The sequence below is a fragment of the Haliotis rubra genome, unplaced genomic scaffold, assembly GCF_003918875.1.
Source record: "Haliotis rubra isolate DU_JTF1 unplaced genomic scaffold, ASM391887v1 Scf625, whole genome shotgun sequence".
In the NCBI taxonomy this organism is placed as follows: Eukaryota; Metazoa; Mollusca; class Gastropoda; order Lepetellida; family Haliotidae; genus Haliotis; species Haliotis rubra.
The window spans coordinates 140,684-167,896 of NW_025767330.1; the positions used below are offsets into that span (position 1 = coordinate 140,684).

The 27,213-nt window shown below is 37.7% G+C and overlaps 1 protein-coding gene across 3 annotated transcripts in view; it reads left to right on the forward strand.

The window, feature by feature from the left end:
* LOC124256353 overlaps nucleotides 1-27,213 on the forward strand; it is a 64,892-nt gene that overhangs the window by 15,356 nt on the left and 22,323 nt on the right. For all 3 annotated transcript variants that reach the window (XM_046690345.1, XM_046690343.1, XM_046690344.1), the window contains exons 2-7: nucleotides 9,458-9,567; nucleotides 10,247-11,514; nucleotides 11,605-11,688; nucleotides 12,499-13,067; nucleotides 13,460-13,631; nucleotides 18,426-18,465. In XM_046690345.1, the coding sequence (XP_046546301.1) occupies nucleotides 11,355-11,514; nucleotides 11,605-11,688; nucleotides 12,499-13,067; nucleotides 13,460-13,631; nucleotides 18,426-18,465 (1,025 nt within the window). In that variant the 5' untranslated portion in view covers nucleotides 9,458-9,567; nucleotides 10,247-11,354. The remainder of the gene's footprint in view (nucleotides 1-9,457; nucleotides 9,568-10,246; nucleotides 11,515-11,604; nucleotides 11,689-12,498; nucleotides 13,068-13,459; nucleotides 13,632-18,425; nucleotides 18,466-27,213) is intronic.

Genomic DNA, 27,213 nt, shown 5'->3' on the forward strand with positions numbered 1-27,213 from the left:
CTTATCATGTCATACTTTATCGTTTTCATTTACAATATCAGTCAGTGATATAACATATGAAAGAACTTTGGATCAAATAATAACCCTACACGTTTTTTTTGCGAATATAACTTTAATTTACAACGTAAAATCAGTATCGCAAAACACTCAAACTGTTCATGACATTTTCAACACGGTATATATTAAAAAAATCATTATGTATGAAATGACATGACAGGAGTCCTTCGGGTGCATATCCTAACACAGTCTTCCTTCAATACGTTTGTATTTAAACAAAATAACCCAACCAGATTACCATTTTGGAACTGGAATCAGCAATTTGAAATTAACAAGGACACAAAAAAAAAACAAAAACTCGATATACTTTCCTTTGAACGTCAGTTTATTCAGCTGGTCCGTCGTAGGAAACTCTGTCAATATTCAGGTGTTTCCATGTGCGTTCGTGCACAGTTGGTCGGGCCCAGGCATGAAATTTCAATAACGTTGTGGCGCTTTCCATACAAGCCATTTCAAATGTAACAGTAAAAATAGCACTGTCGTATAGAAATCGTTTTAAGCATTAAATGCAAGTCAGTTTGTGTCACAGGGATACATTATTTGTTTTGACAAAGGAAAGGACATCGAAGAACCTCCGTGACTGTTCACTCTTTGAAACTTCACATATGCTAATGTTATTCAAATGATTCGTAATAGCTCATATTATTGCCATTGATGGTGCATGTCGATTTAGTGTTTCCAACCCTCACTGTTTACATGTGCTGTGACAACCAATTCAAACACCATAGTCAAATGTTTGACATGGCAACGAACCTTACTTTACACATATTTCTATGCGTGTTGATTTCGAAATATCCACAGTTGTTTTCTTTCATTGTCACATTTGAATGTAGTCTTCTGAATTTCACGAATACTGATTGACCTGCGTGTTGTGCATGATTTTGCGAAAGTCGTGTCGTCAAATCTAAACAAGTTTATTTTTAAACTATAACAAGTTTGCCGTTGAGCCGAAAGTTGACTGGGACATTGTTTAACCGAAATCTCTCGTTATTTCAACTATGTGTCGTTTTTCGAGATTTCATATCAAAGCATACCGCACTGAAACTTCGTGCGAACATTTTGCGAATTGCTCCTCTGTGGTGTTGACAAATGCACAATATCCTTTAGTGTGCATTTTTCTCGTGTCAAGCTGTTATTATTCAATCACGATTGAGTTTGCAATCAAGGGGCGATGTGGTGAATGCAATAGCTGTTATGGAATATTGACTTATACATTTCTTAAACAAGATAACTGCGTAATATTACGATACGTGTAACATTTATCGGTCGTAAAAGGTGTTTGTTTGTATGTTAAAATTCTTATGATCATGCATAAAATCCTAGAAGCAATATTATTGGATATTTTTTACCGAATCACTGACAGATTGGTAGAAATGTGCGTACAGCCGATTTATATTTCCAGCTTAGCTAGTCAGAAACTGTACACATAAATTGTTAAACAATACTCAACAAAGCAGAAAATACACTGCATCATGATGTTCTGTTAGAGCCACGGGCAACACTCCGTTGGTGGGACATAGAAGGCCACATCATTGATTCAAACGGAACCAATAACATCACTGAAGACGACGCAATAATGTCAAGAATAACATCGGTTCAATGCAATAATCATTTGGAAGATTGCAAGAAGAGGCAGCACTGTGGCACGGCACTTTGTCGTTTCCAGACAGACCAACTCTGCTTTTTGGGCACGGTGCAACACCACACTAATGCACGGTCAAGGTCAGGTCCCGAAATAATCACCGTGGCTCAAGATCGATACATCCAGGGGCGTCATCCGTAAATTCGATTCACAGCGACACAAATCACTGGAACAAGTACAGAGGGACGCACATGTGTGATTAGACGTATATGGGAACCTTTCTGTTCCCAAGTGCATGGGGCACTTCGATCGTCTTGGTGTTGACAGTGTAACGGTCTAGGCAAAAATCTGTCATGGACGTAGTACTTTTGCATGTCTCAGGAGCACTGACGCATGAGATGTCGAGACATGACCCTACAACATCACGTCATTTCGCACATGAACATCAACTGTAGACTGTTCCAGCATCAGGAGTTTCTACAGTGTCACGAGGCCCACACATTATCCTGGCCCACTGTTTCCGCTAAGCGATGGAATGGATCGTCGTGTGCGCTGGAGGAATCCACCGCTCTGGTCTGCTGCTGGTCTGAGGTTGTGTCGTCCTTTCCCTTCATCCCTTCCCCACATAAAGGCACTGGTAGGAACGTCTGGGACAGGCTCCGAGAAAACAGTTACTTGGGATGACGTGGGTTCATTGCTCTGACAGAAAGCCGTGGCAGTCTTACATACTTTACCTACGGCCGTTGTCGCGAAAGGAGACAGATCTGTGCAGCTGGATCCTTTGGTGGTGGCACAGTGATGGTTTGGGGTTGTGTTTCGTATGACTGCAAGATGGATCTCATTATATTCCCTGGCATACTCAGTGGTCAACGTTATCAACATCAAGTACAGGATTCAACCGTTGTGCCACATTTTAATAACCATTCCCTTGTCAGTCTTCCGATAATCATATCCATCGCATCACCCATTTGTAGAACAACATTACCAGGACCTGCAAGGGGCCTTGATATGAATCCAATGAACCATTGGGACCACCATATTGCACAGCAAGTACCAGCTAGTGACCATCCTGTTTCAAAATCTGCAGGAATTAACGCCCACACTCATCTGAGAAGTCACAGAATTCCGATACTGACAATTCGACGCTTGATTGCCAGTATGAGGAAGGGACTGACAGGTGTTATTCGTGCGCGGGGTGGCTGCAGTGGGTACTAATGTGGTGGTTCATATACAAGCATCATTGTTTGAGAACTGTAAGACACTCATGGTGAAATTTAGCCATAGTGACTGCATTGTTGATATTCACGTTTTTTTGTATTCCTCTTATATTGGAAGTTTATTGTTACCACATTTCAGTTTTAATTTTGTTTTTGTCAAAGTAAAATATGTTATATTTCCCGTTTTATTCTCGGAATTTGGATTTTCAGCAACAATGTGCTGTGTTTTTGTACTCTTTCGCCATTGGTGATGGGTTAATCTTCATATGTATACAATAAAGGGCATAACATTTTGAATAGTACAAAGTCAACACACAGAACCCATTAGAGAACTCAGCTAACAGATCCCACAGGATAACACACTTGGTCAATAAAAATGTGATGATTTACCCGTTATAGGGAATTTCTTTTCTGCCGGGTATTATTTAATATATACTACCCATCAAAAGTTTAGACTCACTTTAAACACTCACTATATGTTATGTCTATATATATGGTTACATCGAAGATGAATTGCTCCACTAACTTGGGGGAACCAACAGCAAACCTTTTGCAGATGAATTGCTCAAGGATCATGCATCAAATTGCTGAAAAGCATGTGCAAATATCGTGTATGTGAACAGCTGAGTTGTGATGTAAAGTTGTGTTCAGAATTTGCCAATTTCCACTGAGTTTCATCATTTATTGAACTTATGACAATAATTTTTTCAACATTACGAATTTGTTTTACAACACATCAGTTCGTGTGTAAACAGTATCTTTAAACAGTATGGTATATTTTGCAAAATCTAGTTTAGAACAGTTGACTGAAGTAAGTGGCTATATTTACACTAGTGAGTCTAAACTTTTGATGGGTAGTATATGTAGAAAAGTAACGTTCATAACTGCATGTGTTTTCTGATAAGCTAAGTTGGAAATAATAATCAGCGGGACGCGCACTTTTCAATCCATCTTTCTGTGAGTTGTTTAGATATAACAAAGTATATAACTTCAAAGACTTTTGATGCAATTATCAGGAAGAACTTGTATTTCATCACTAAGAAGCAATTCCAGTATCGAGGTTTTTTTTAAAACACAAAGCGTCAGTAACATTTCATTTGGGGTATGTTGTAGCAGGGGCAGTTTATGCACTCAAACGCACCATGAATGTTATGTGTCATTGAATGTGTGTGCTGGATGTGCGTCCCAATTGTCCATTAACTCAAAAATCTGTTTTTGCTTTCCGACGTCGATTCGGGCAACTGTTACTCCAATATTGTTTACAGCATGACTGTCATTTTTCATGATGATTTCATTGGGATTGTCATTTTCTTAATACAATTTACATCATGCATTCTTCTTTTGCGACTTTTAATCTAATATGATTTAAAAACAATGGTGAAATTTTTGTTGTTATTTGTTATTCAGTTCTTATTCCAACAACAAGTTATTTCAGTTGCAGGTAAAATTAGAAAAACTAATATTCATAAAATAAAACTCCCATGTGAACGACATACATGGGAGTTTTATTGCCGTGTATTCATTATTCAATAAACAGTCAAAACCCGAGGAGATTGAGTGAGGAAATATCGTAATTGCAAACGGAAATGTCATATACATACTGAACAAAGATACTTTTGATAAAAATAATTATATAGGAAATGGGTAGTACATTGAAGTTAACATTGGCTGATACCAACTATTATCTGTTATCTCAGTCATGTCAGTTGCTCACAGATTTGTCAATGCTCGTACATTCTGATTTTAATCTCGCTATTATAAATTTGCAGATACTGTTTTATCCTCTGATGATTGTCAAAAGTGGTAAACCAAAGAGAACATTTCATAACATTAATTGTCTTAGCTCTAAAAATGCAGCACGTAACGTAAGAGCTTAAGAATTTATCGAAAAGTAGAAGTCATCAGAAATTACGTAAATATTGTAAACTAAGAAATCAGTAAATCTAGCAAAGTGTATAATCAAAACCAGACCCAGAACAAGCTGAAATCAATTTGTCAAATTCAGCTATGTTCTGGAAAGTACTCAGAAACATTTCGCCCAGACGAGAAGTAGCGAATAATATAAGTGAGGAAACTTGGTTTGATCATTTTAGTAATGTGTTTAACTGTCCAACTACGATTTGTACAACTAATGATGTTGATGCTGTGGTTGATGATGATATTGTTTTTAGATGACATTGATAATGTCGTCTTGGAATCACCCATCACTGATAAAGAAATACATTCAGCTCTTATCCAGTTGAAGAATGGTAAATCGCCGGGTAATGATGCTGTTACACGTGAAATGTTGTGAAAACATATAATTCCTTTCTTAGTTCCATTGTTTACTAAGTTCTTAGGTACCGGATCGTTTCCTGAAGATTGGACAATAGCCACTATCATTCCTCTTTATGAACAAGGAAACATAAACAGTCCTGGTAACTACAGAGTATCTCCTTATTGTGTGTAGTTGGTAAAATATATACCAGTGCTAAATACTAGACTGACAAATTGGGCTAATCTGAAGGATGAAATATCCAACAGCATTTAGTTCTGTTAATCATGTCAAATTGTGGTCATGTCTCAGAAATACAGGTCTCTGTGGTAAAATGTTGCAGCCCTTCGAGGAATATATAAAACAGTTAAAGCATTTGTAAGATTTGCACAAACTATTTCGACTGTCCTGCTGGTTTGAAAAAAGGTTGTATAATAAATCAAATCCTTTTTTTTTCCTTTGTTATCAACCAGTTGTCAAATGATATTGTTTTGAATGGAAAATATGGCGTTCAATTATTTCCTGATATGCTTGAAATATTTTTAATGATGTTGCTGATGATGATTGTTTTATATAAGTGAGGACGACAGGTATGATTATTTAATGAATGACAACTTCTGTCTTATATTCATAATATTTATCAACTTCCAATCAAACAGATATAAGTGGTAATAATTTCTTGCAAATAGAGATCAGATTGGCTTACTTATTAGGAATTATATTTCTTGAACTAAAATCTTGAATGTCAAAGAACACAAAACATCACAGGACCAAACTGATAGTTTGTTTAATGATATTTCGCGATTATAAGCCATCCCTGTGTACAAACTCTAACGACTTGTCCATTGAGACAGGTGTTAATTAGAGAATGTATTACGTGTTACAATAAGCACTGTCAGGCAGTAGGTCTGGTACAAATATTATGTAACCCATGTAACGTAGGTGTAAACATTTGTATTTTTACTGGGAACAAAATAAACATAGTTCCGCTTTTGTATCTCAGTTATACACGTAAAACAGTATTTCATAAAATGCTAGAAATACTAATAGAAAATATATCATACCATGCTGCTTCTCAGACTGAACGAACACCTTGGTATTGGTGGCACAGATCCTCCGTGCATAAAGTCTTATCTTTCTGGCTTACAATGTCCATGAAAGTTCAAGATAAGCTTTCTGTCACATTCAAAAGTCAGTATGGTGTTCCTTGGGGCTCTGTTCTCGGACCACTCCTATTTACTATTCAAAAAACCCTGCTCATCGTAGATGTTATCAAAAATATTACTTAAAGGTCACATGCAACCAAAAGATCAAACATAATTAAAACACAGTTATCACTTATTCATGACATATAATATACATTGCTGGTTATGAAAAAACATATAAACAAAATTATAAGCGTACAATCGCAAATCAAAAGTGCAATATTTTGTACTTGGGTTTACTTCCCAAGAAATGAAGCAGCCAGGATACCGAACCCAGTCAGAGCGGGTGGGTGTGCACTCAAGTGTAACGGCTGGCTCATTTGCAGAATGCCCTCACGGCTCATTTGTGTGTGTATATATAGAGATGTTGGGTTTTGTAAATACATGCTCATTTTTTGTGTGTAACATTTTGCAATCAACAGACATCATAACATGTCATGTGTACGAAGTATCACACCTGCCTGTCTGTGTAATTACATAATGTGACAGAGACCGAACTCGGGCCATAAATCAATGCGTTTTGTTTATGGTGTATAGCCTAATAGGTGTTAAGTTCAAATTGCATGTGGTCAGTGATTGAAGTTGTGTATTGAATATTGTCATTAGCAGACAGGCAGGCAGACACATAGGTGTCAATAAAACAGACATTAAGTTTTGTCTGTGACAACGACATATCTATATCACAGTTAGAAATTCTGTCAACGCTAAATAATGACATCGCTTTTAAGTATCGAACTGAGAAAGTGACTCGGTAAGAAGAACGTGTGGTGAAATAGACAAATGAAATTATATAAACAGTTAAATCGGTAATCTACTGTCATAACATATAAAAAGCTCGCGCCCGTGAAATATCAACAAAACATTAGTAAAAATAGCTCACACCAAAGCCTTCACCGAGTATTCACCGGACAACCCGCTTCCAAGCTGCGCGAACCTATTTCACTGCTATGAGCGCAGCCCAGCGCAGCGCAGCCCAGCTGTTGAAACCACTTAAATTCCCCCAAGCGCTGGGGGAAAATTAGTGAAACGTTTGAACTCCGATTTCGCGCGGTTTTTTTCATCGCGTTATTTTTCAACTTTATAAGTTGAATTTGCATTTTTGATGATTTGTTTCGGTAAGTCCATACCGAAAGGTATCAGAATCTGCAAAATTGTGTTTTATGTTGCATGTGACCTTTAAGCTTCCTTCTCTATATCTCCTTCAAAACTGCAGAACCCTCTATCAACATCGCAAGACTCTAGCAGTGCATTGATGACATACGACACTGGATGCGTCTGAATTATCTCAAACTGAAAAACGAGAAGACAGAAAACTTGATTCTCGGATCCAGGCAACAACTAAGAAAACTTAATCATGGGTCCATTTGCTTATAACTGGCAAAAGTACTGCTTCCCTAACTGGCAGTGTTCGTAATCATTATGTCACTTTTGATTCAGCAATGACTATGGACACTCATCTCTCTCTCTCTCTCATAAGTAGGGCATGTTCTCACTGCATTTATAGCATTAGCAACGTTTGCAATCTTCTTGATATTCACACAGCTATATTGGAAATCTTACAAATACAGCCATAGCCAAGTTACAATGAATTCAGACGCTAGATGCATCGCAAAGATTTATAGAACTGAACACACTACAGGTGCTCTCAAAACCGTGTAGTGTCTTGCATCAATATCTTCAAGATCTGTTTTATCACGCACTGATTCATCAACAATGATGAAAACATGAAGATCCGAGTTAAAACTAAGAGGCGACTAACGGTGGTCAGGTTCGCTGACTTGGTTGACCAATTATAGATGTCATTGTATCCCAGTTTCGTAGATTGATGCTCATGCTCTTTATCACATGATTGTCTGGTCCAGGTTCGATTACTTACAGACCGCAGCCAATATTGTGCGGCGTTAATCAACAACCAAACCTCAACAATGGTAACTGTCCTTTACACCTAAAGGACTTGATGTCCCTTTATTTTTATGAACGTGCACTTCGATCCTCCAGTGGTGCTGTAGTTAACCGACCCGTGAAGATCAAGGTTAGTATTGGACTTCAGGAACCCATGCTTGTTGTAAGAGGCGACTAACGGGATCGGGTGGTCAGGCTCGTTGACGTGGTTTGCGCATGTCACGGAGATGCTGTTGATCACTAGATTGTCTGGTCCAGATTCGATTATGTACAGACCGCCGCGATATAGCTGGAATATTGCTGAGTGCAGCGTTAACAACAACCAACCAACCACACTCTACTTAACCAGCCTCTGTCTACTTCTACGATGTCTGACCGTGCCTCCTCTGTTTTAAGTCCCCTGTTATGGAACTATCTGCCATCTGAACTAAGAAACACCAAATACAGAGACCTTTTTAGGTCTCTCCTTGAAACTCATCCCCTCCGCTCAGCATTCACAGACTTTCAGGATTGTGTGTATACATTGCGCACAGAACTTCCAATGTCATTGCGCCAATGAGCACCACGATGGATACTTCTAAATAAAGGCGCCTAGGAAATCAGTTATTATATATTTTATATCATATAACATTGTTCTTATCGCAGTTAATATCAATTTCGAAACAGAAGAAGACAGATGCAGACTGAGTAAAGTTATACTAATTTAGACTCGTTCCTGGTTGATCACGGAGAACTGCAAAGAGAAAAATACTAACATTAAAATAGTCCTCACACTATTGGGGACAACATTTATGCTATTTCTCCTTGCGTCATGTGCAGCTATATTATTATAGCGCATAAATGATTTATATCAAAATGCAGCTTGTTCCTGCAGTTATTCTCATGTATGCATTTCTCACAAGCAAGAAGCAATATATGAACTTTGTTTTGTGTGGTCATTCAAATAGAGCAAGAGATCTTTAAAATAGTTAAGTCAATATACTCTTCCTGACATAGATATTGAGGAGATGTTAAAAAGAGGATCCATAGAAAGAGGAAAAGGAGAAACTGAATAGAGTAGTAGTAAAATCATCTAAAATTTACAAAGATTATACGCTTTCTAAAGGCTGCCTGAGGACCATTTGTAAATCTTTTGAAAATGAACTTCAAATTTTAAACTTAAGCACCCCACTGTGCAAATAAATATAGCAACATGTGCATCTTTTCTTTTTCATTTAATTCGGACATTGCTTGTTTTCAGGAATTAGGGTGATTGACCGGTTCATGGCAAACTGGTGCATCTTGGATGGCATCACTATGATTATGATGTCATGTCATCCTGCTATTCAGAAGTCACTAAGAAGTATATAGGTAATAATATTATTTACTACTTAATATTTTTTATATAATAATTGTATATGTATACTACCCATCAAAAGTTTAGACTCACTTAAAGCACTCACTATATGTTATGCATATATATATATATATATGGTTACATTGGAGATGAATTTCTCCACTAACTTGGAGGAACCAACTGCAAACCTTATGCAGATGAATTGCACGAGGATCATGCTTCAAATTGCTGAAAAGCATGTGCAAGTATCGTGCATGTAAACAGCTGCGTCTGGGTGTAACGTTTTGTTAAGAAATCGCCAATTTTCACTTTCATCACTTTTTGAACTCATGACAATAATCTTTTCAACGTTTCAAGCAGTAAAATGTTGGGATACAACCTGTGCCACGTTAATAATATTTTATGCGTAATAACTAGTGAGTTAGCGAGTGTGTGTCTTTCAACACAACATCAATATTCCAACTAAACTATAGATACACGTCAAAATACAAATCTGGAGCAACCAATCACTTACAATTACTATGATAAATGTTCAACCCATTTATATACGACAACATGCCACCAGCACATTGAATAGTTCTGACCCAGATTTCCGGAAGAAAGCATGTGTTATTTTTTAAGGATATTGATGCATGTTTTCAGTAAGCCACGTATTCTTCCAAATATGTTTTCTGTCTTTTGTACATTTTCCAGATGGATGCCAAAAATGTAGGGCGGTTGGAAATTCATACACGTCTGCATACAGCAGTGTTAACGTAATTTCTATCCACACAACCCGGTCTACCATCTGTGCTGGAAAGAAATCGGGGCCACTTTTAGAAAAGAAAAAGAAAACTCTTGACAGACTCGGAAAGGTAGTCTCAGCTTGGAGGAACAGCGGAGGAGGCCAAGTTCTGATTCATGTAGAGGGTCAACTATCCGAGGACAGGTGTCTGGAACAGTTTGATGAGTTCATTACCAGGAGTCTGTCTGATCTCCTTGATGACGGAGAGTTGTATGTGGACATATACAGGCGCCAATGGCTCTCTGAGATTCATAACTTTCAAGGCCATACTGACTTCATTCTAGTGAATGTGAAGGAAACGAATGGTGTAGCCACTGTTGATTTTAACACGAAAGCAAGGAACGATATTGAAAACGTGTCAGTAACTCCCGCCAGTTTGGCTAAATGCATGATTAGTAGACAGACTAACACGGATACACAGAAACCCAAGACGAAAGGTTTATGTGAAAATATTCAAGATCTCCATGAGGGCAGAAATACTGAGGTCAAATGTTTCCATGTTGACAAACTGAAAAATCAAATAGCAAAGCAAGTTTCTAAAAGTCTGTCAGATTTCGCAGATTATATATGGCATGATCTCAAACTTAAAGATAACTTGACTTCTATGTCCAAGGTTGAGGGAGGCGGGTCATACTTTGTTGGGATAAAGGAGGAACCTCTGGAGTTTGAGAGTTACAGAACCAAACTTCTTGACATTGACGGGTTTTGCCTGAAATTCGAAGCATCTGAGATTATTAGAGAAATTAAAGCTAAACTTCAAAATGAGACAATAGCTTTACAAACAGGTACCTTTTGTAGTGTCCCTGACGATTTGATTGAAGTGTGTTTATATCCAATTCCTGAAACCAAGAGACGGGTTCTGGAAGTAGCTGTTCGTTGGTATGATGGTATCATCTTCAGTGACAAGGACGGACCGAGGGCGTATGAAGTAAAGAACAATGCTATAAAGCGGATGGACAAAGCTGCCTGGTTAGAGCGATTTCAAGCCACCCAGATATAGTTTAATAGACGTTCACCATGGATGAGCATTTAGACATTCCAGGAAGCATGAGTGATAGTGGCGAGAGTGATGACTCAAGTATTTCCAGCCGGTACAGCTCAGAAGGAGAAGTTCCATTACCGACCTATGATGACCTGTCTGACCCTGATGATCCAGCACCAGGATTCAAGACTTCTGGTGAGACTTTGTTGCCTCTGATATGATTAAGAATAATTACTATATTTATGACCTTATGTATGATTTAACCATTTGATGTACATGTTTCAGGTGATATTCACCTATCAAGTATTGTCTCTAAAACGGAACAAAAACAGATACTGGGAATACTCTCAGGAGACTCGAAACAACCATGTACGTATTGGAAGATGTTTGGTTTGGCAATGTTAAGCAAATTGTTTTCAATTGTGTTTTTGTCTGATTTAGACATCTACAGTAAAAAATAATAGGATCATGCGCTTTTCTCTGTGTGTGATATGTGTGTGTGAGCCTGCTCTGTGTGAGTATGGGTGTGCGTCTGTGTGTTATTTGTTCGTTTGTAGCAAACCATGCAATACTTGTCTACACTGTGGACATACAGGGCCCAAACTGAAGTTATGCTTGTGTTTTATCACATATACACTTTAGGTCAAACCGAAGTTACGTCTAGGTGTACATTCCTGGGGCGGTATTTATATAAGCATAAAATGCTTGCTTACCAACCCAGGTTTCAGAAGATAAATATGTTTAAACCAGGTGTACATTTACTTTCGAGTCAACGGCCTGTGGATAATTATTGTTTTTCGAGTTACAACACATGTAAATGGCTTTTAGAAAAAAATGGTGATCTACCTTCAGTTGTTGGCGATCTATAGCCTGTGTTTTATATTATATTGTCTGTACTATTTGTCTAATTTTAAAAGTTACTTGCTAGTTTTAATTCTCTAACTGTGATACTCTAGCTATTTTACTGTCCTTCGTCGACAGGTATAACCTTTTAAGTCTGAAATATTGCCGATGTGACTATAAATTTTAACTCACTCACTTTAAGAAAAACTAATGCACCTTCCTTTGTTTACATGTCCGTATTCACGGTCTATCTGATAATGACGAGTGAACGGTGAGCACGTGTGACTCAATTAATTAAAACAATATATCATACTAATTTTGAGATGGCTGTTTCAGTCTTTGGCATTTTCCCGATCAATATTGAACCCACACTCAACGCAGAGTATGCCCACATTGTACAGAGACTGAGAGACCTACCAGACAGAGACTGTACAGTCATCATCGCAGGAGGCAGCTTACTGAAGATGATGGACCCGACCTGGGAGGGACGAGTACCTGCGTCTGTCCTGTGTGATGCGTGTGTGTTCTCCCCTACACAGACTGTCATGGTGCTGACTTTCACAGCAGGTGGTGGAGACAGCCACAAGAACATTCAATACAACACCAAGTTTGCGTCGTTTTTTATTAGCCATGTGAAGGACGATACAAAGTTTGACTTCAGTGTTGTACACGTCACTATAGATAACCTTTCATGGCAAGAGAAACACAGTTTCCTGACAAGAATCAACCAGGCTGTGAATTCAACCAAACGCATTCGTTTTCCCACCGAACTGCATATGGACAAGGGCAAGTGTACAGCTATTATGAAGTCTTTATTGAAACACCTGTCCAAGGACCCTGAGTCAGAGAGGCCTTCCCCATCTTTGGAGAATACAGCACACGCGACTGCCATACCCAAACAAGGTGTACGTACACATTTTGTGTTTTCACCAGTTGAACTGCAGTGACCTTAAACAAGAAAAGAGGTAGTCCTTAAATATTGTTTGAATTTGACACGGCACAAGCTCAGCGAAGAGTTGCAGACACCTTTCACAGTTATATAATATAGTTCCAAGTGAAATTTGTATTTCGATTTGGCAGTGTTCATTACTTTTCAAATTTTGAAACGCAATAAAAGGAAGGAATGTATAGGTATGCCAACAGGAATAGGTGTAATAATCAACGGAATGCTTCTCGAGTATGTGAGACTACCCCACATGGAAATCGAACAATCATGATACACGATATATTTTGTTTGTCCTCCACAACCACACTTTGTTTTCTTCCTTCTGCATATGTGTTTATTTCCTATTTTAAGGCATCGGACAAATTCCAACAACAAATACGTACAAAGGATGCCGATCATGAGAGCGTATATGCACGTCACGAAGTGCGAACAGCCCTACTGAAATATCTGTCTGCTCAGCAGGAGAGACTGGAGAATGAATCATCCCCACAGTTTCCGAATATTAGTCAAGACAAACCATCGGGTAATAAATATTTACTTTTGACACATCTATATAAATGTGTACGGCTCAGTAAGCTTGAAGTTTTTACGTAGAAGACTTTATGATCTTTCTCACTGATTTCTGAATTTCTGATTCATGTTGGTGTAATATAGAGCAAAATAATAAAACTCGACTGTTATATCACTTGAAGCCAAACGAAAGAGCAGAAACCCTGGCAGTTGCAGTGCCAGGTGTTTGATAAAAGCCAACGCAAACAGCTCTAAGCATTTGCAATAGATCATTCTGTGCACATAGTTGGTCACAATGGCCTCTTACAAGGTATTGAGCGTGGAGGAGAGAGATGTAGAGGACGCCTTGTCCGTCCGTTATCCTTTTGTTTCCGGAGCACAACTCAATAATCGTTCAATATTTTTCAACAAAAATATATATCAAACAGAAACTTTCGCTATTTACAGATTTTTGTCATTTTTATTTTTCTTGGTTTCCATGGAAACGACTTAGTCTTAAAGGGAGGGATGGGCTTCGTTTCCTGTGCATAACTCAAAAACAGATCAATATGTTTCTGTAAAACTTTCTAGATATATCAAACAGAACCTAAAGTGGTGCCTTTTGCTAGTTACAGACTTTTGTGAGTTATTATGTTCTTGGTTTCCATGGAAACAATTTGGACTTAGTCTCAAAAGGGACGGGTGAGCTTCGTTTCCGGAGCACAACTCGAAATCTTATTAATATCTTTAAGCAAAACTTGGCAGATATGTGAGGCAGATACCAAAGTGCTGCCTTTTGCTATTTACAGATTTTGGGCATTTATATTTTCTTGGTTTCCGTGGAAAAAATTCGACTTAGTATCAAAAGGGAGGGTTGGGCTTCGTTTCCGGAACACAACTCGAAAACCGTTCAATATCTTTCAACAGAACTTGGCAGATATATGAGACAGATCTTGGAGTGGTGCCTTTTGCTAGTTACAGATTTATGTCATTTTTATTGTTCATGGTTTCCATTGAAACGATTCGGATTAAGACTCAAAAGGGAGGGTTCGGCTTCGTTTCCGAAGCACAACTAAAACGCTTCGTAATATCTATCATCAAGACTTGGTAGATATATCAGACATAAACTAAAGTGGTGCCTTTTGCTATTTGCAGAGTTACAGATTTTGTCATTTTATTTTTCTTGGTTTCCATGGAAACGAGTGGAACTTAATCTCAAAAGGAGAGGTGAGCTTCGTTTTCGAAGCACAACCCGGAAACCGATGAATATCTTTCATCAAGACTTGGTAGATATTCAGGTAAGATATACAGATTTTGTCATTTTTATTTGTCATGGTTTCAATGGAAACGATTCGGCTAAAGGGTGGGCTTCGTTTCCGAAGCACAACTAAAACTCTTCTTAATCTTTCATCAAGACTTGGCAGATAGATGAGGGCAGATCCCAAAGTGGTGAAGTTATTATTTTCTTGGTTTCCATGGAATTCGGACTTAGCAGCAAAGGGAGGGTTGGGCTTCGTTGCGGAACACAACTCGAAAACCGTTCAATATCTCAACAGAAAGGGAGAGATCTTGGGTGAGCTTACAGATTTATTTCATGGAAGCAGCTTCGTTTCCGAAGCACAACTAAAAGCTTCGTAATCTATCATCAAGACTTGGTAGATATATCAGACAAACTAAAGTGGTGCCTTTTGCTATTTGCAGATTTTTGTCATTTTTATTTTTCTTGGTTTCCATGGAAACGAGTTGAGATATCGTTTTTCATCAAGACTTGGTAGATATATCAGACATAAGCTAAAGTTGTGCCTTTTGCTAGTTACAGATTTTTGTCATTTTTATTTGTCATGGTTTCAATGGAAACGATTCGGATAAGTCTCAAAAGGAAAGGGTGGGCTTCGTTTCCGAAGCACAACTAAAACTCTTCTTAATATCTTTCATCAAGACTTGGCAGATAGATGAGGCAGATCCCAAAGTGCTGCCTTTTGCTATTAACAGTTATTATTTTCTTGGTTTCCATGGAAACAATTCGGACTTAGTATCAAAAGGGAGGGTTGGGCTTCGTTGCCGGAACACAACTCGAAAACCGTTCAATATCTTTCAACAGAACTTGGCAGATATATGAGACAGATCTTGGAGTGGTGCCTTTTGCTAGTTACAGATTTATGTCATTTTTATTGTTCATGGTTTCCATTGAAACGATTCGGATTAAGACTCAAAAGGGAGGGTTCGGCTTCGTTTCCGAAGCACAACTAAAAAGCTTCGTAATATCTATCATCAAGACTTGGTAGATATATCAGACATAAGCTAAAGTGGTGCCTTTTGCTATTTGCAGATTTTTGTCATTTTTATTTTTCTTGGTTTCCATGGAAACGAGTTGAACTTAATCTCAAAAGGGAGAGGTGAGCTTCGTTTTCGAAGCACAACCCGGAAACCGATGAATATCTTTCATCAAGACTTGGTAGATATATCAGACATAAGCTAAAGTTGTGCCTTTTGCTAGTTACAGATTTTTGTCATTTTTATTTGTCATGGTTTCAATGGAAACGATTCGGATAAGTCTCAAAAGGAAAGGGTGGGCTTCGTTTCCGAAGCACAACTAAAACTCTTCTTAATATCTTTCATCAAGACTTGGCAGATAGATGAGGCAGATCCTAAAAGTGGTGCCTTTTGCTATTAACAGTTATTATTTTCTTGGTTTCCATGGAAACAATTCGGACTTAGCAGCAAAAGGGAGGGTTGGTTATTATTTTCGTTTCCGGAACACAACTCGAAAACCGTTCAATATCTTTCTAAACAGAACTTGGCAGATATATGAGACAGATCTTGGAGTGGTGCCTTTTGCTAGTTACAGATTTATGTCATTTTTATTGTTCATGGTTTCCATTGAAACGATTCGGATTAAGACTCAAAAGGGAGGGTTCGGCTTCGTTTCCGAAGCACAACTAAAAAGCTTCGTAATATCTATCATCAAGACTTGGTAGATATATCAGACATAAGCTAAAGTGGTGCCTTTTGCTATTTGCAGATTTTTGTCATTTTTATTTTTCTTGGTTTCCATGGAAACGAGTTGAACTTAATCTCAAAAGGGAGAGGTGACCTTCGTTTTCGAAGCACAACTCGGAAACCGATGAATATCTTTCATCAAGACTTGGTAGATATATCAGACATAAGCTAAAGTTGTGCCTTTTGCTATTTACAGATTTTTGTCATTTTTATTTTTCTTGTTTTCCATGGAAACGATTCGGATTAGTCTCAAAAGGGAGGGGTGGGCTTCGTTTCCGAAGCACAACTAAAAACTTCTTAATATCTTTCATCAAGACTTGGTAGATATATAAGACATAAGCTAAAGTGGTGCCTATTGCTATTTACAGATTTTTGTCATTTTTATTTATCTTGGTTTCCATGGAAACGATTCAGACTTAGTCTCAAAAGGGAGGTGTGAGTTTCGTTCCGGATCACAACTCGAAAACCGCTAAATATCTTTCTACAAGACTTAAGAGATATATCACACAGATCTTGAAGTATTGCCTGTTGCTATTTGCAGAGTTTTGGCATGTTTATCTTTCATGATTTCCATGGTAACAGCTTGGAGTTTGTCCAAAAATTCAAGTTGTTTTTAAGTAATTGTCAGTTGATTTGTTCTTTCAAATTTATGGGGGCCGGGGATTTGTCATCTTCTGATGACTCTTGTCTCTATTAGAAATTTATTGCGTTGAGATGGAAAAAATATGTTATGAAAACTGATGCCACGAGAGTACTGAGCTCAGAACTTTCACCACGGAGTATATGAAAGGTGAAATTCGCAAATCCGTTTTAGTTTTGTAATCAATGTATTCTCGGCGAAACACAACTATGAAAATTAACGATACTTAATAGCTTACATAAGTATGGTAGCTGAGCTAATCTACCTTAAATTATACATATGAGTGTAAATTGTCCATTCTGTCATCTCAAATTACAACACATGTGATTGTGTACGAATACTAGGTATTTACATCGATGGTACAGGGATCTTTCACAATAATGTAATTGACTGTTACCATACGTTGGAACTTAGTTCTAATTAGTTCTCAACAGGATAATCCTTCCTGGGAAAGCACTGGTTTTTTTTCCAGCATTGCTGGAATATTGCCAAAAGTGGCGTAAAACCAAACTCACTCACTCTATTTCTCTATTTGGATATATATTAACTTTTTGAAAATACCCAACAGTTCTAATTTCATTCTGCTTATAAAAAAAACAGGCCAATATAGAATGCGCTTACAACTATCCCATTCGTATCATACACATTTATTCCTATGTGTTGATTATATTTTAGAATCAACACCGAAACAACATTGAGTTACATATGTTTTCCTTTTAAATACGAGCTCTCCGAAAACTTGCATATGTACATTCATGACGTGACTCACAGAGTGGACAAAGGAGTTCACTATACAAATCTGTAAAGACCACGTTAAGAATCAGAGAAATTTACAATGGTAAGTATATGGGAAGAATTTCCTCCCTTTCAGTGACTTAAACACCTTTTGGTCCATATTTGTTTGCCAAATGTGACATGTCGTACATTATGAGATGTATTGATAGGAACACATATTTTACCTCAAATTTAGTTTCCCGGGAAACAATGCTTTCCCGGGAAGGATTAACATCACCAGAAAATCACAGGAAAGAAACTTAAAAATAAGAATACTTAGGTCATGTCAGTCTTGAGCAGTCTCGATTCAAACATTGATGTAGCGTACGATAACGTGATATTAAACCTCACACTGAACTTCATTTGATCACTTTTATTTGTATTTATTGATGCTTTAATTCGCTTTTATCACAGAACTGCAACTTCTGGAAGCTGATGCAAGAACATCGAGCACGTAAGACAAGTTTGACTCTTTCCTATTGTTATTCAGAACTAAAGTGAATAGTTGACACATGGACATATACACATAAACAGGATGGCTACACCTAGCGCCAAGGGGGGAATTTGTCATACACATTTTTACATCACACAAACAGCAGAGAAGTTTTAAACATGTGTTATGAGCCAATAGTAAACAAAACTGCATCACCTCACTGGGAACATACGGTGTAATTGTTAAAAAAACCATACTCAGCTGGAATATTGTTTTCTGAACAACAGCACCATGAGCGCTTCACCAGCAAGATTTACGTCATCACCTTAGCACATGCGTGTAACAAAGGGGGGCACAACTTACTTCCCGGAAAATACTTTCAACATCAATCTTCTTTCAATTTCGACCAAGACATGTTCGATCCTGGCCAGATCTTGAGATTTAGCGGGTTAGAGAAGAACGTTTACATTCTGCTGCGCCAAGTACTGCTGAACCGCCCTAGCGACATGAGGTCTGGCGTTTTCCTGCTGGAAGATCATTCCTGGACCATTCTGCTGAAGAAACGGTATGACGACTTGATTAACAATTTGGTCTCTGTACCTGAGACCCGTGTAATTTATTGAGGACAAGCAAAGGTGTACGTCCAACACTCGTTTTTCCACCCCAAACCGTCAATCTGCCTCCTCCAAAACGGTTGGCCTCAAGTACACAGTTCCTCACCACGACGCCGGTAAACTCGGGTTCGGCCATCAACGCGGTGCAAAAGGAATCTGAATTCGTCATGTCTCTAATCATGCGCTCTCCACCACTGATGTTGCCTGCACCACTGCAGTCGTAGACGTTGGTGAGGTAATGTTATAACTTGTCGTCTGGTAGGACGTCTAGCACGTATCTCGTGTGCAGTCAAACGCCAGCAAATGGTCCTTGGTGTTAACCTGTTGACACCAGGAACCGTTCGAGCTGTCAGTATGGCTGGTTAAATCCAACGATCGTAGCGTGGTGAGGTTACATGTGGACGGCCACTTCAGTGACGGTCTGCAACGACAGCGTTTTCTCGATAACGTTTCCACAAGCGGCATATGGTGTTCCTTTGCATGTTAAACTGCTGTGCAACGTTGCACTGGTGTGTTCCGGTTTCAAGCATTCCAGTGGCTTTCATTTTCAGCAGCCGTGGCATAGAGGAATGCAAGCAGGTTCTTCCACCTTTGTGTTTTTTTCGGACTCGTGGACGTCTAAACAGTGATTAAGGTGACAATGTTTCATGGTGTAGTGCCAGACTCATTTAAAATGTACGTTTTATGCCTTTTTTCACCGAAAACCCGAAGTCCGAAAACCGCATGCAAAACAAAAACTACCGACAGGTCCCTGTTTGGGTTTTGGATTAAGTGTATTATAAGAAGTATTATATACCTTAAAAAAATCTCATTTATATAAACAAATGTGTTGATCACACTAACTTGTGCCTTTGAGTATATTTAAATATTTGGTAGGCTATAGTTGTTTCTTGACGGGGTTAAAGTATTATACATTTATTGTCCTCCGAGAAGGTATCGTAAGTCTATATCATTCAAGGAATATGAAGCATTTACCTGAATCATGTTTGGAAACACTTCTAAATATTTTTGATACGATATGGACTTCAGGGAATTTCGACATTTTTCTCCCTATTCCAAAGCCTGGCCGGGATCCATCTAATTACAGACCAATGTCTTTAACGAGTTGTGTCTGTAAAACCATTGAACGAATGGTTAACAATAGATTAACTTGGTATCTTGAAATCAATAATCTCATAACAAATTATCAATGTGGTTTCAGGAAAAATCGCAGTACCGTTGATGATTAGGTACGTTTAGAATCCTTTGTTAAAAAGGTTATAGTAAATAAACAACATGCAGTATCGATATTTTGGTGACGTGTGACGTGTGTGAGGTGGGAAGTCGCAGGTTTCAGCTCTCCTACAAAATTGTGAATATCGTCTTTAAGATGGCTCACTAATACCACTTTGGACACAAATCTGCATTTAGACCACTATGGGTATAACACTGGATGTTTGGCAAGCAAGGATCGGGTGTTTCATCCCTCCCCGTGGACACAGAAACATCGACAAAGTTGAACGCTACACAGGCGAGACAAGATGGACACCAGGTATGAGCTTCGCGTATCGAGTGCTCAGTGTGGCTATTGTCGGCAGTCTAATCATGGGTCTGGGAACGATATGTGTGAAATACCACAGGATATTTGCAACTTACCTTGCGGACTTAACATTTGATCAGCCTACTATTATTGATGATTTGAACAAGGTATCCCGTCAATCACATACTGCATGATGTTGACCCATATACGAAATGTATGCGATCCAGGTGAGATGCACGTGTTGCCCAAGCGGGTTATGCCTCTTATACTATTGTGTGCAAATGACGTCGAGTCAAACCCCGGGCCTGTAACCTTACAAGATATTGACAACATTAAAGACGCAATCCTCACCGAACTGAGAAACGTCAAATCTGAACTAGGCAAAGATATTTCTGACCTAAGAACGGAAGTAAAAAGCATCGGAACTAAGTGTGAAAATCTAGAAAAATCAGTGTCGGAATTGAAATCAAACATCAACAAAATTGAAGCTGAGAATCACATAATACACTCTGACGTCGATGCGGTTGATGAGAAAGTGGATTACATTAATGACAGACTTTCACAAATTGACGCTGAACTCGATAAACTCGAGTCATTTAGTCGACGAGACAACATTATTATCTATGGTATTGATGAAGATGAAGGCGAAAAATCGATATCTTGTAAAGAAAATCGATCAGTGTACTTAATGATAACGCAACATTCAAAACGTGGCAACCGTCTGATGTTGCGCGCGCCCATCGCCTCGGTGTGAAGGAGCCTGGTAGTGACAGACCACGACCAATAATTGCTAAACTGGTGCTCTCCGACGACAAGGTACGCACATTGAAAGCCAGAGCGACATTTAAATCGAATGGACTTGGAATTGGAAGTGATTTAATCACGCGTCAACGCCAACAACTGCAAGCCCTGAAAGGAACGGGAAAATTCGGCTTCTTCCAGAATGGCAAGCTTGTCACGATGCCTCGTACGTCGGCTGATCAACGTGGATCTACTTCACAAGATACAGGAGACCGAATGTCGGACAGACTTCGACGAAATAGAAGTAAGTCGCGCCCTGTGAAATAGGACAATGGCCATGGCCCGGATCTTCTCGCACAAGGAACCTCTGATGTGAACACCGGTGGTAATCCCGCTCACAGTGTTACCGAAAGAGGCACGGTCTCTTTCTTATGTTGGAATGTTGGCGGTCTTCTCAGAAAAATAAATGATGTTGACTTTTTATATTATATTAGTAAATTTCATATTGTGTGCCTTGTTGAGACATTTGTTGTAAATATTCCAGGAAACAACTGGCTACATGGGTATGATACTTTCTATTGTCCTGCAGTTAAGTTATCCAACTACGGACGTTTATCAGGTGGTATTTGTCTGTGTGTACGTCAAACACTGAGTAGTTTCTATAATGTTATACAATCAGATAGAGACAACATAATTGGTCTCTCCTTATTTAAAGACATATTTAGCATTGACAAAAATGTGAATTTGTTATGTACCTATGTCCCTCCATCGGGGTCACCATACTATAACCATGTTACCACCAAGTGTAATATTGTAAAAGTAGAAGAATTCTTGTTAGATTATAATGAAATGTTTTCAAATTCATATAATTTAATTTGTGGAGATATGAACGCGAGAAAAGGTGAGAGAAATAACCCTAATATTAACAATCACGACGATACCCTCAGGCATAGTACCCCTTTCCCTGATGATGAGGATGACCCTGTTGAAGATCGTACTTCACAGGATACAGTTGTAAATAGATTTGGCAAAATGTTGTTGGATTTATGCTATGCTTTTAAACTTTACATCGTAAATGGACGAGTCTATTGTGATACTAATGGGGAATTTATTTATTGTAGCCAACATGGCTCCAGTGTAAATGATTATTTTTTAAGTTCACCTGATTTTTTCAGTTCATCAATATGTTCAGTATCGGTGATCGATGTGATTCTGATCACTTCCCACTAGAATTGATGTGTAAATTTCCAAATATGGGTAATAGGTGTAACAATGATTCATGCATGGATCCAACAGCATCAGAGAAAATTGTATGGAATGATTCTTATTCTAATATGTTTCTTGATAACCTGAGATATAAGATTGCTGAAAACAAAGAAATGCTCCTAAAAGAAATTAATAATGCTATTGAAAAGCAATTAGTCACTTTATCGAGATTGTATCAGACTCTGCTAGCTGCATGAAAAAGCCAGACCGACATAGTTCCCAAACTGCTAATAATAAAAAAACACTCAATCTAGAATGTAGACAAGCGAAACGAGAAACACATAGGGCACTTAGGAGATTTAGAACACAAAGTACTGTCGCTAACAGAATAACATATTGTAGACAAAGAAATCATTATCAATTTTGTTGCAGAAAATATAAATTCATTTCATGTAAGAAATCAGTAGAAAGATTGCATAAAAGCATACATTGTCAATCTAGCTTTTGGAAACAGATCAGATCATTACAAAACAAACCCAAACAGAAAAATCTTATAACGAAAACAGAATGGCTTTACCATTTTAAAAATGTTTTTTGAAATAACAATGTTTTTTCTCCTCACTTGGATGATGAAGATGTTATCTTTTCAGATCAGTTCACATATATTGATGCATTCATTCTAAATTCTAATATAACTGAACATGAAATTATATCATCCATAAACAAGCTGAAAAACGGAAAATCTGCCGGACCCGATCAAGTGCTCATAGAGATGCTTAAATGTTCCCAATTTGATATAATGCCTTTTCTCCATAAATGTTTCAACAAACTCTTTGATATTCAAATATTTCCCAGCAGTTGGTCTTGTTCAGAAATAGTCCCTTTACCTCAAAAAAGGCGATCCGAGAGGCCCTGACAACTATAGGGGGATATCATTAATGAGTGTCCTTGGGAAAGTTTTTACTGCTGTTTTAAGTAATAGACTTACTAACTGGGCCAATATGAGAGATAAGATACCGGAAGTTCAAGCTGGTTTTAGAAAAAATTATTCAACCATAGATCACATTTTTACTTTATATGCTGTAGTTCAGAAATGTTTATCACGTCGTACACACAAATTATACGTTGCTTTTATTGATTTTAAAAAAAACATTTGATACAGCTGATCGTTATAAATTATGGTGTTGTTTGATAAAAGCTGGTCTACAAGGGAAGATGTTTAATATACTAAAATCAATGTATTCAAATATCAAATCATGTGTACGTAGTGACTATGGTGTTACTGATTTTTTCGATTGCCCGTCGGCTTACGTCAGGGATGTATATTGAGTCCTCTGTTACTTTCGTTTTTCATTAGCGAATTGTATTATGAAATTTCAAGTAATGGTAAGCATGGTTTACAGATGTATCCTGACATCCTAGAAATCCTTATGCTCCTTTTTGTCGATGATGTTATTTTACTATCTGACACTGTTATTGGTCTATAAAATCAGTTGAATGTATTAGATAAATACACTAAGGAATGGAATTTATCTGTAATTTTAGATAAGACAGAAATTATAATTTTCAGAAAGGGAGGCCCTTTCAATTTTAAGGAGAGATGGTACTTAAATGGACAACGAATTAATGTAGTTACTGGTTATAAGTATCTTGGTATAAAGTTTAATTCAACACTAAATATGGACAAATGTGTTTCTGACCTATCACTGCGAGGGAAACGAGCTTTACTTAATATGATGTCGGTTTCGCATAAACTTGGAGTTATCACACCTAAAGTATTTTTCAAATTTTTTGATACCGAAATACAACAAATTCTATTGTATGGATCCGAAGTGTGGGGTTACCAAGGATTTGAATGTTTCGAAAGAATTCACCTACTGGCATGTAAAAAGTTGCTTTGTGTTGGATTAGCAACTCCAAATAATATGATATATGGGGAATGTGGAAGATACCCACTTTACATTAATTCGCATATAAAGTGTTTAAAATATTGGTTTAATATCATCCTTATGCCAGAACATCGGCTTCCGAAAATAGCTTATACCATGCTCTTTCATCTTGATAGTATCGGTAAGGTTACATGGGTATCGCAGATAAGGTCACTATTATTCTCACATGGATATGGGTTTGTATGGTTTAATCAATCTGTTGGCGATCTATATCTATTTCTAAATGATTTTCGTTAAGTAGCAATAAATATGTTTTATCAAGGATGGCAATCCAACTTAGAAAAGAGTTCACGTTATGATCTTCACAAAACGTTTAAAACTTTATTAGAGCCAGAAAAATATTTATTAGTTTTAACAAATAGTAACCTAAGAAATATATATATATTAAATACAGACTTGGCTTGTCAAAGTTAATGATTAACTATGGACGGAATATATCACTTGAAAGAATACAAAGAAGTTGTCCACTATGTAACACTGCTATAGAAGACGAAATACATTTTACCTTTGAATGTCCTTATTATGCAGAAATACGAACTAAATATATACCAGAATGTTTCTCATCTAAGTTGAGTAGAATAGGGTTTGTCTCTATTTTGTCATCGAATGATGCCGATGTAATATTTAAATTATCTCTATTTGTAAAACATGGAATGGACCTAAGAAATAACTTGTTGAATGGGATTTCAGATTTACCTTACTCTAAAAAGTCCTTCTGATTACCACCAATTGTTAAATGAATGTTATATGTTTATTTTTTCCACTGTATCTACTAATCGGTATATTCTCAACCAGTGTATTTACGTAAACTTGTATATGGGCTCATGGCCTTTGATACAATAAAACACCTTTGACTTTGATATTCTTTTATCTCGAGAAAGCATACGATACCACTTGGAAGCATAGCATTTTAAAGGATTTACGTGATTTTGGTTTAAGGGGTCGTTTACCTCAGTTTTTTTTATCACAGTTTTTAACAGACAGGCAATTTCAAGTCCGAGTTGGTTCAACCCTGTCTGATCATTAGAATCAGGATCAGGGTGTCCCACAAGGCAGTATTTTGTCTGTAACATTATTTAGTATCATCATATCAACAGCTTATCCAAGGTTTTAAATGAATCAATAGATAGAACACTTTTTGTGGATGATTTTAACATTTCTTGTCGCGGTAAGAATATGCATACTATTGAATGGCAACTACAGTTGTGTTTAAACAAAATAAATAAATGGTGTCTTGAAAACGGCTTTAAATTTTCTAAATCAAAAACTAATTGTCTACATTTGTGTAGAAAATATAAGCCGCATAAGGACCCAGAACTATCTTTAAATGGCACTCCCATCAAAGTTGTAAAGGAGGCCAAGTTCTTGGGTCTATTTTTTTATTCTCATTTAACCTTCTTGTCACACATTAAATCCCTTAAAGCTAAATGTCTGAAGGCACTAGATTTCTTAAAGGTTGTTTCAAATTCTAAGTGGGGAAGGGATCATACTACCCTCCTTTACTTATACAGATCATTGGTTCGATCTAAACTTGATTAAGGCTCCATCGTATATGGTGGAGCTTGCAAAAGCAACTTAAAACTACTTGATTCTGTCCACCACCAAGGTCTGAGACTTTGTCTTGGGTCACTCAAAACATCTCCTGTTGACAGTCTCTATGTTGAGGCAGATGAGCCTTCTCTTACCCAACGCCGTATTAAATTAACTTTACAATATATTACAAAACTATGTTCTAACGAGTTTAACCCTGCTTTTAATTGTGTCTTTAATCCTCTCTATGAGGATTTGTACAACAAAACGTCTTCTATTGTTCCGCCTCTTGGGCTAAGAATTCAACCATTCATTTCTTCTGCCGGCATTGAGCTGGACAATGTAGCTCCTTCCCGTCTTCTTTCTTCTCCTCCTTGGCAATTAGTGAGGCCACAAGTTGACCTCACCCTGACAAACTTTAAGAAAGCAGAAACTAATGTATTACAATATAAACAAGAATATAATCAATTAAAAAATATATATAATGCATACAAATCCTTATTTACAGATGGGTCCAAGGATGGTGGCGTGGTGGCATGCGCCACTGTCATTGGATCCAGCACAATATCTTTTCGACTACCAAATAACAGCTCTATTATCACAGCAGAAGCTAACGCCATATCAACAACTCTTAAATATATTAATAAACACCGTAAATACAAACAATACATAATCTTTTCTGACTCTCTTTCATGCCTTCAGGCTATTAACAGTCTTTCTTGTAAACATCCACTTTTAATAGAAATCATTGAATTATATAATGATGTTGCTACTGGCCAATGCGACATCGTCCTCTGTTGGTTACCAAGCCACGTTGGCATTTCCGGGAACACAATGGCCAAGGCAGCACTCAACAAATCTGTGTCACCACTTCTTATTCCTTACGCTGATTATAAAGCTAGCATTAGAACTTACATCCGTGATCTGGGATGCAGAAGAAGTGGGATACCCAAGTAGGTATCAATAAATTACATGAAATAAAACCTTATATCGGTTACACTTACTTGGGTTGTCAGTCCAGATTTGAAGAGGTCATCATACGACGATGTCGTATTGGCCCATAACATATACTCATGAGTACCTATTGAAAGGTGAGGATCCTCCGTTCTGTATCCCTTGTGATGAAAGAATCACGGTCAAGCATGTCCTGCTTGACTGTGTTGAATATTTCATCACAAGGGATACCTATTTCAAATCACGAACAATGAAG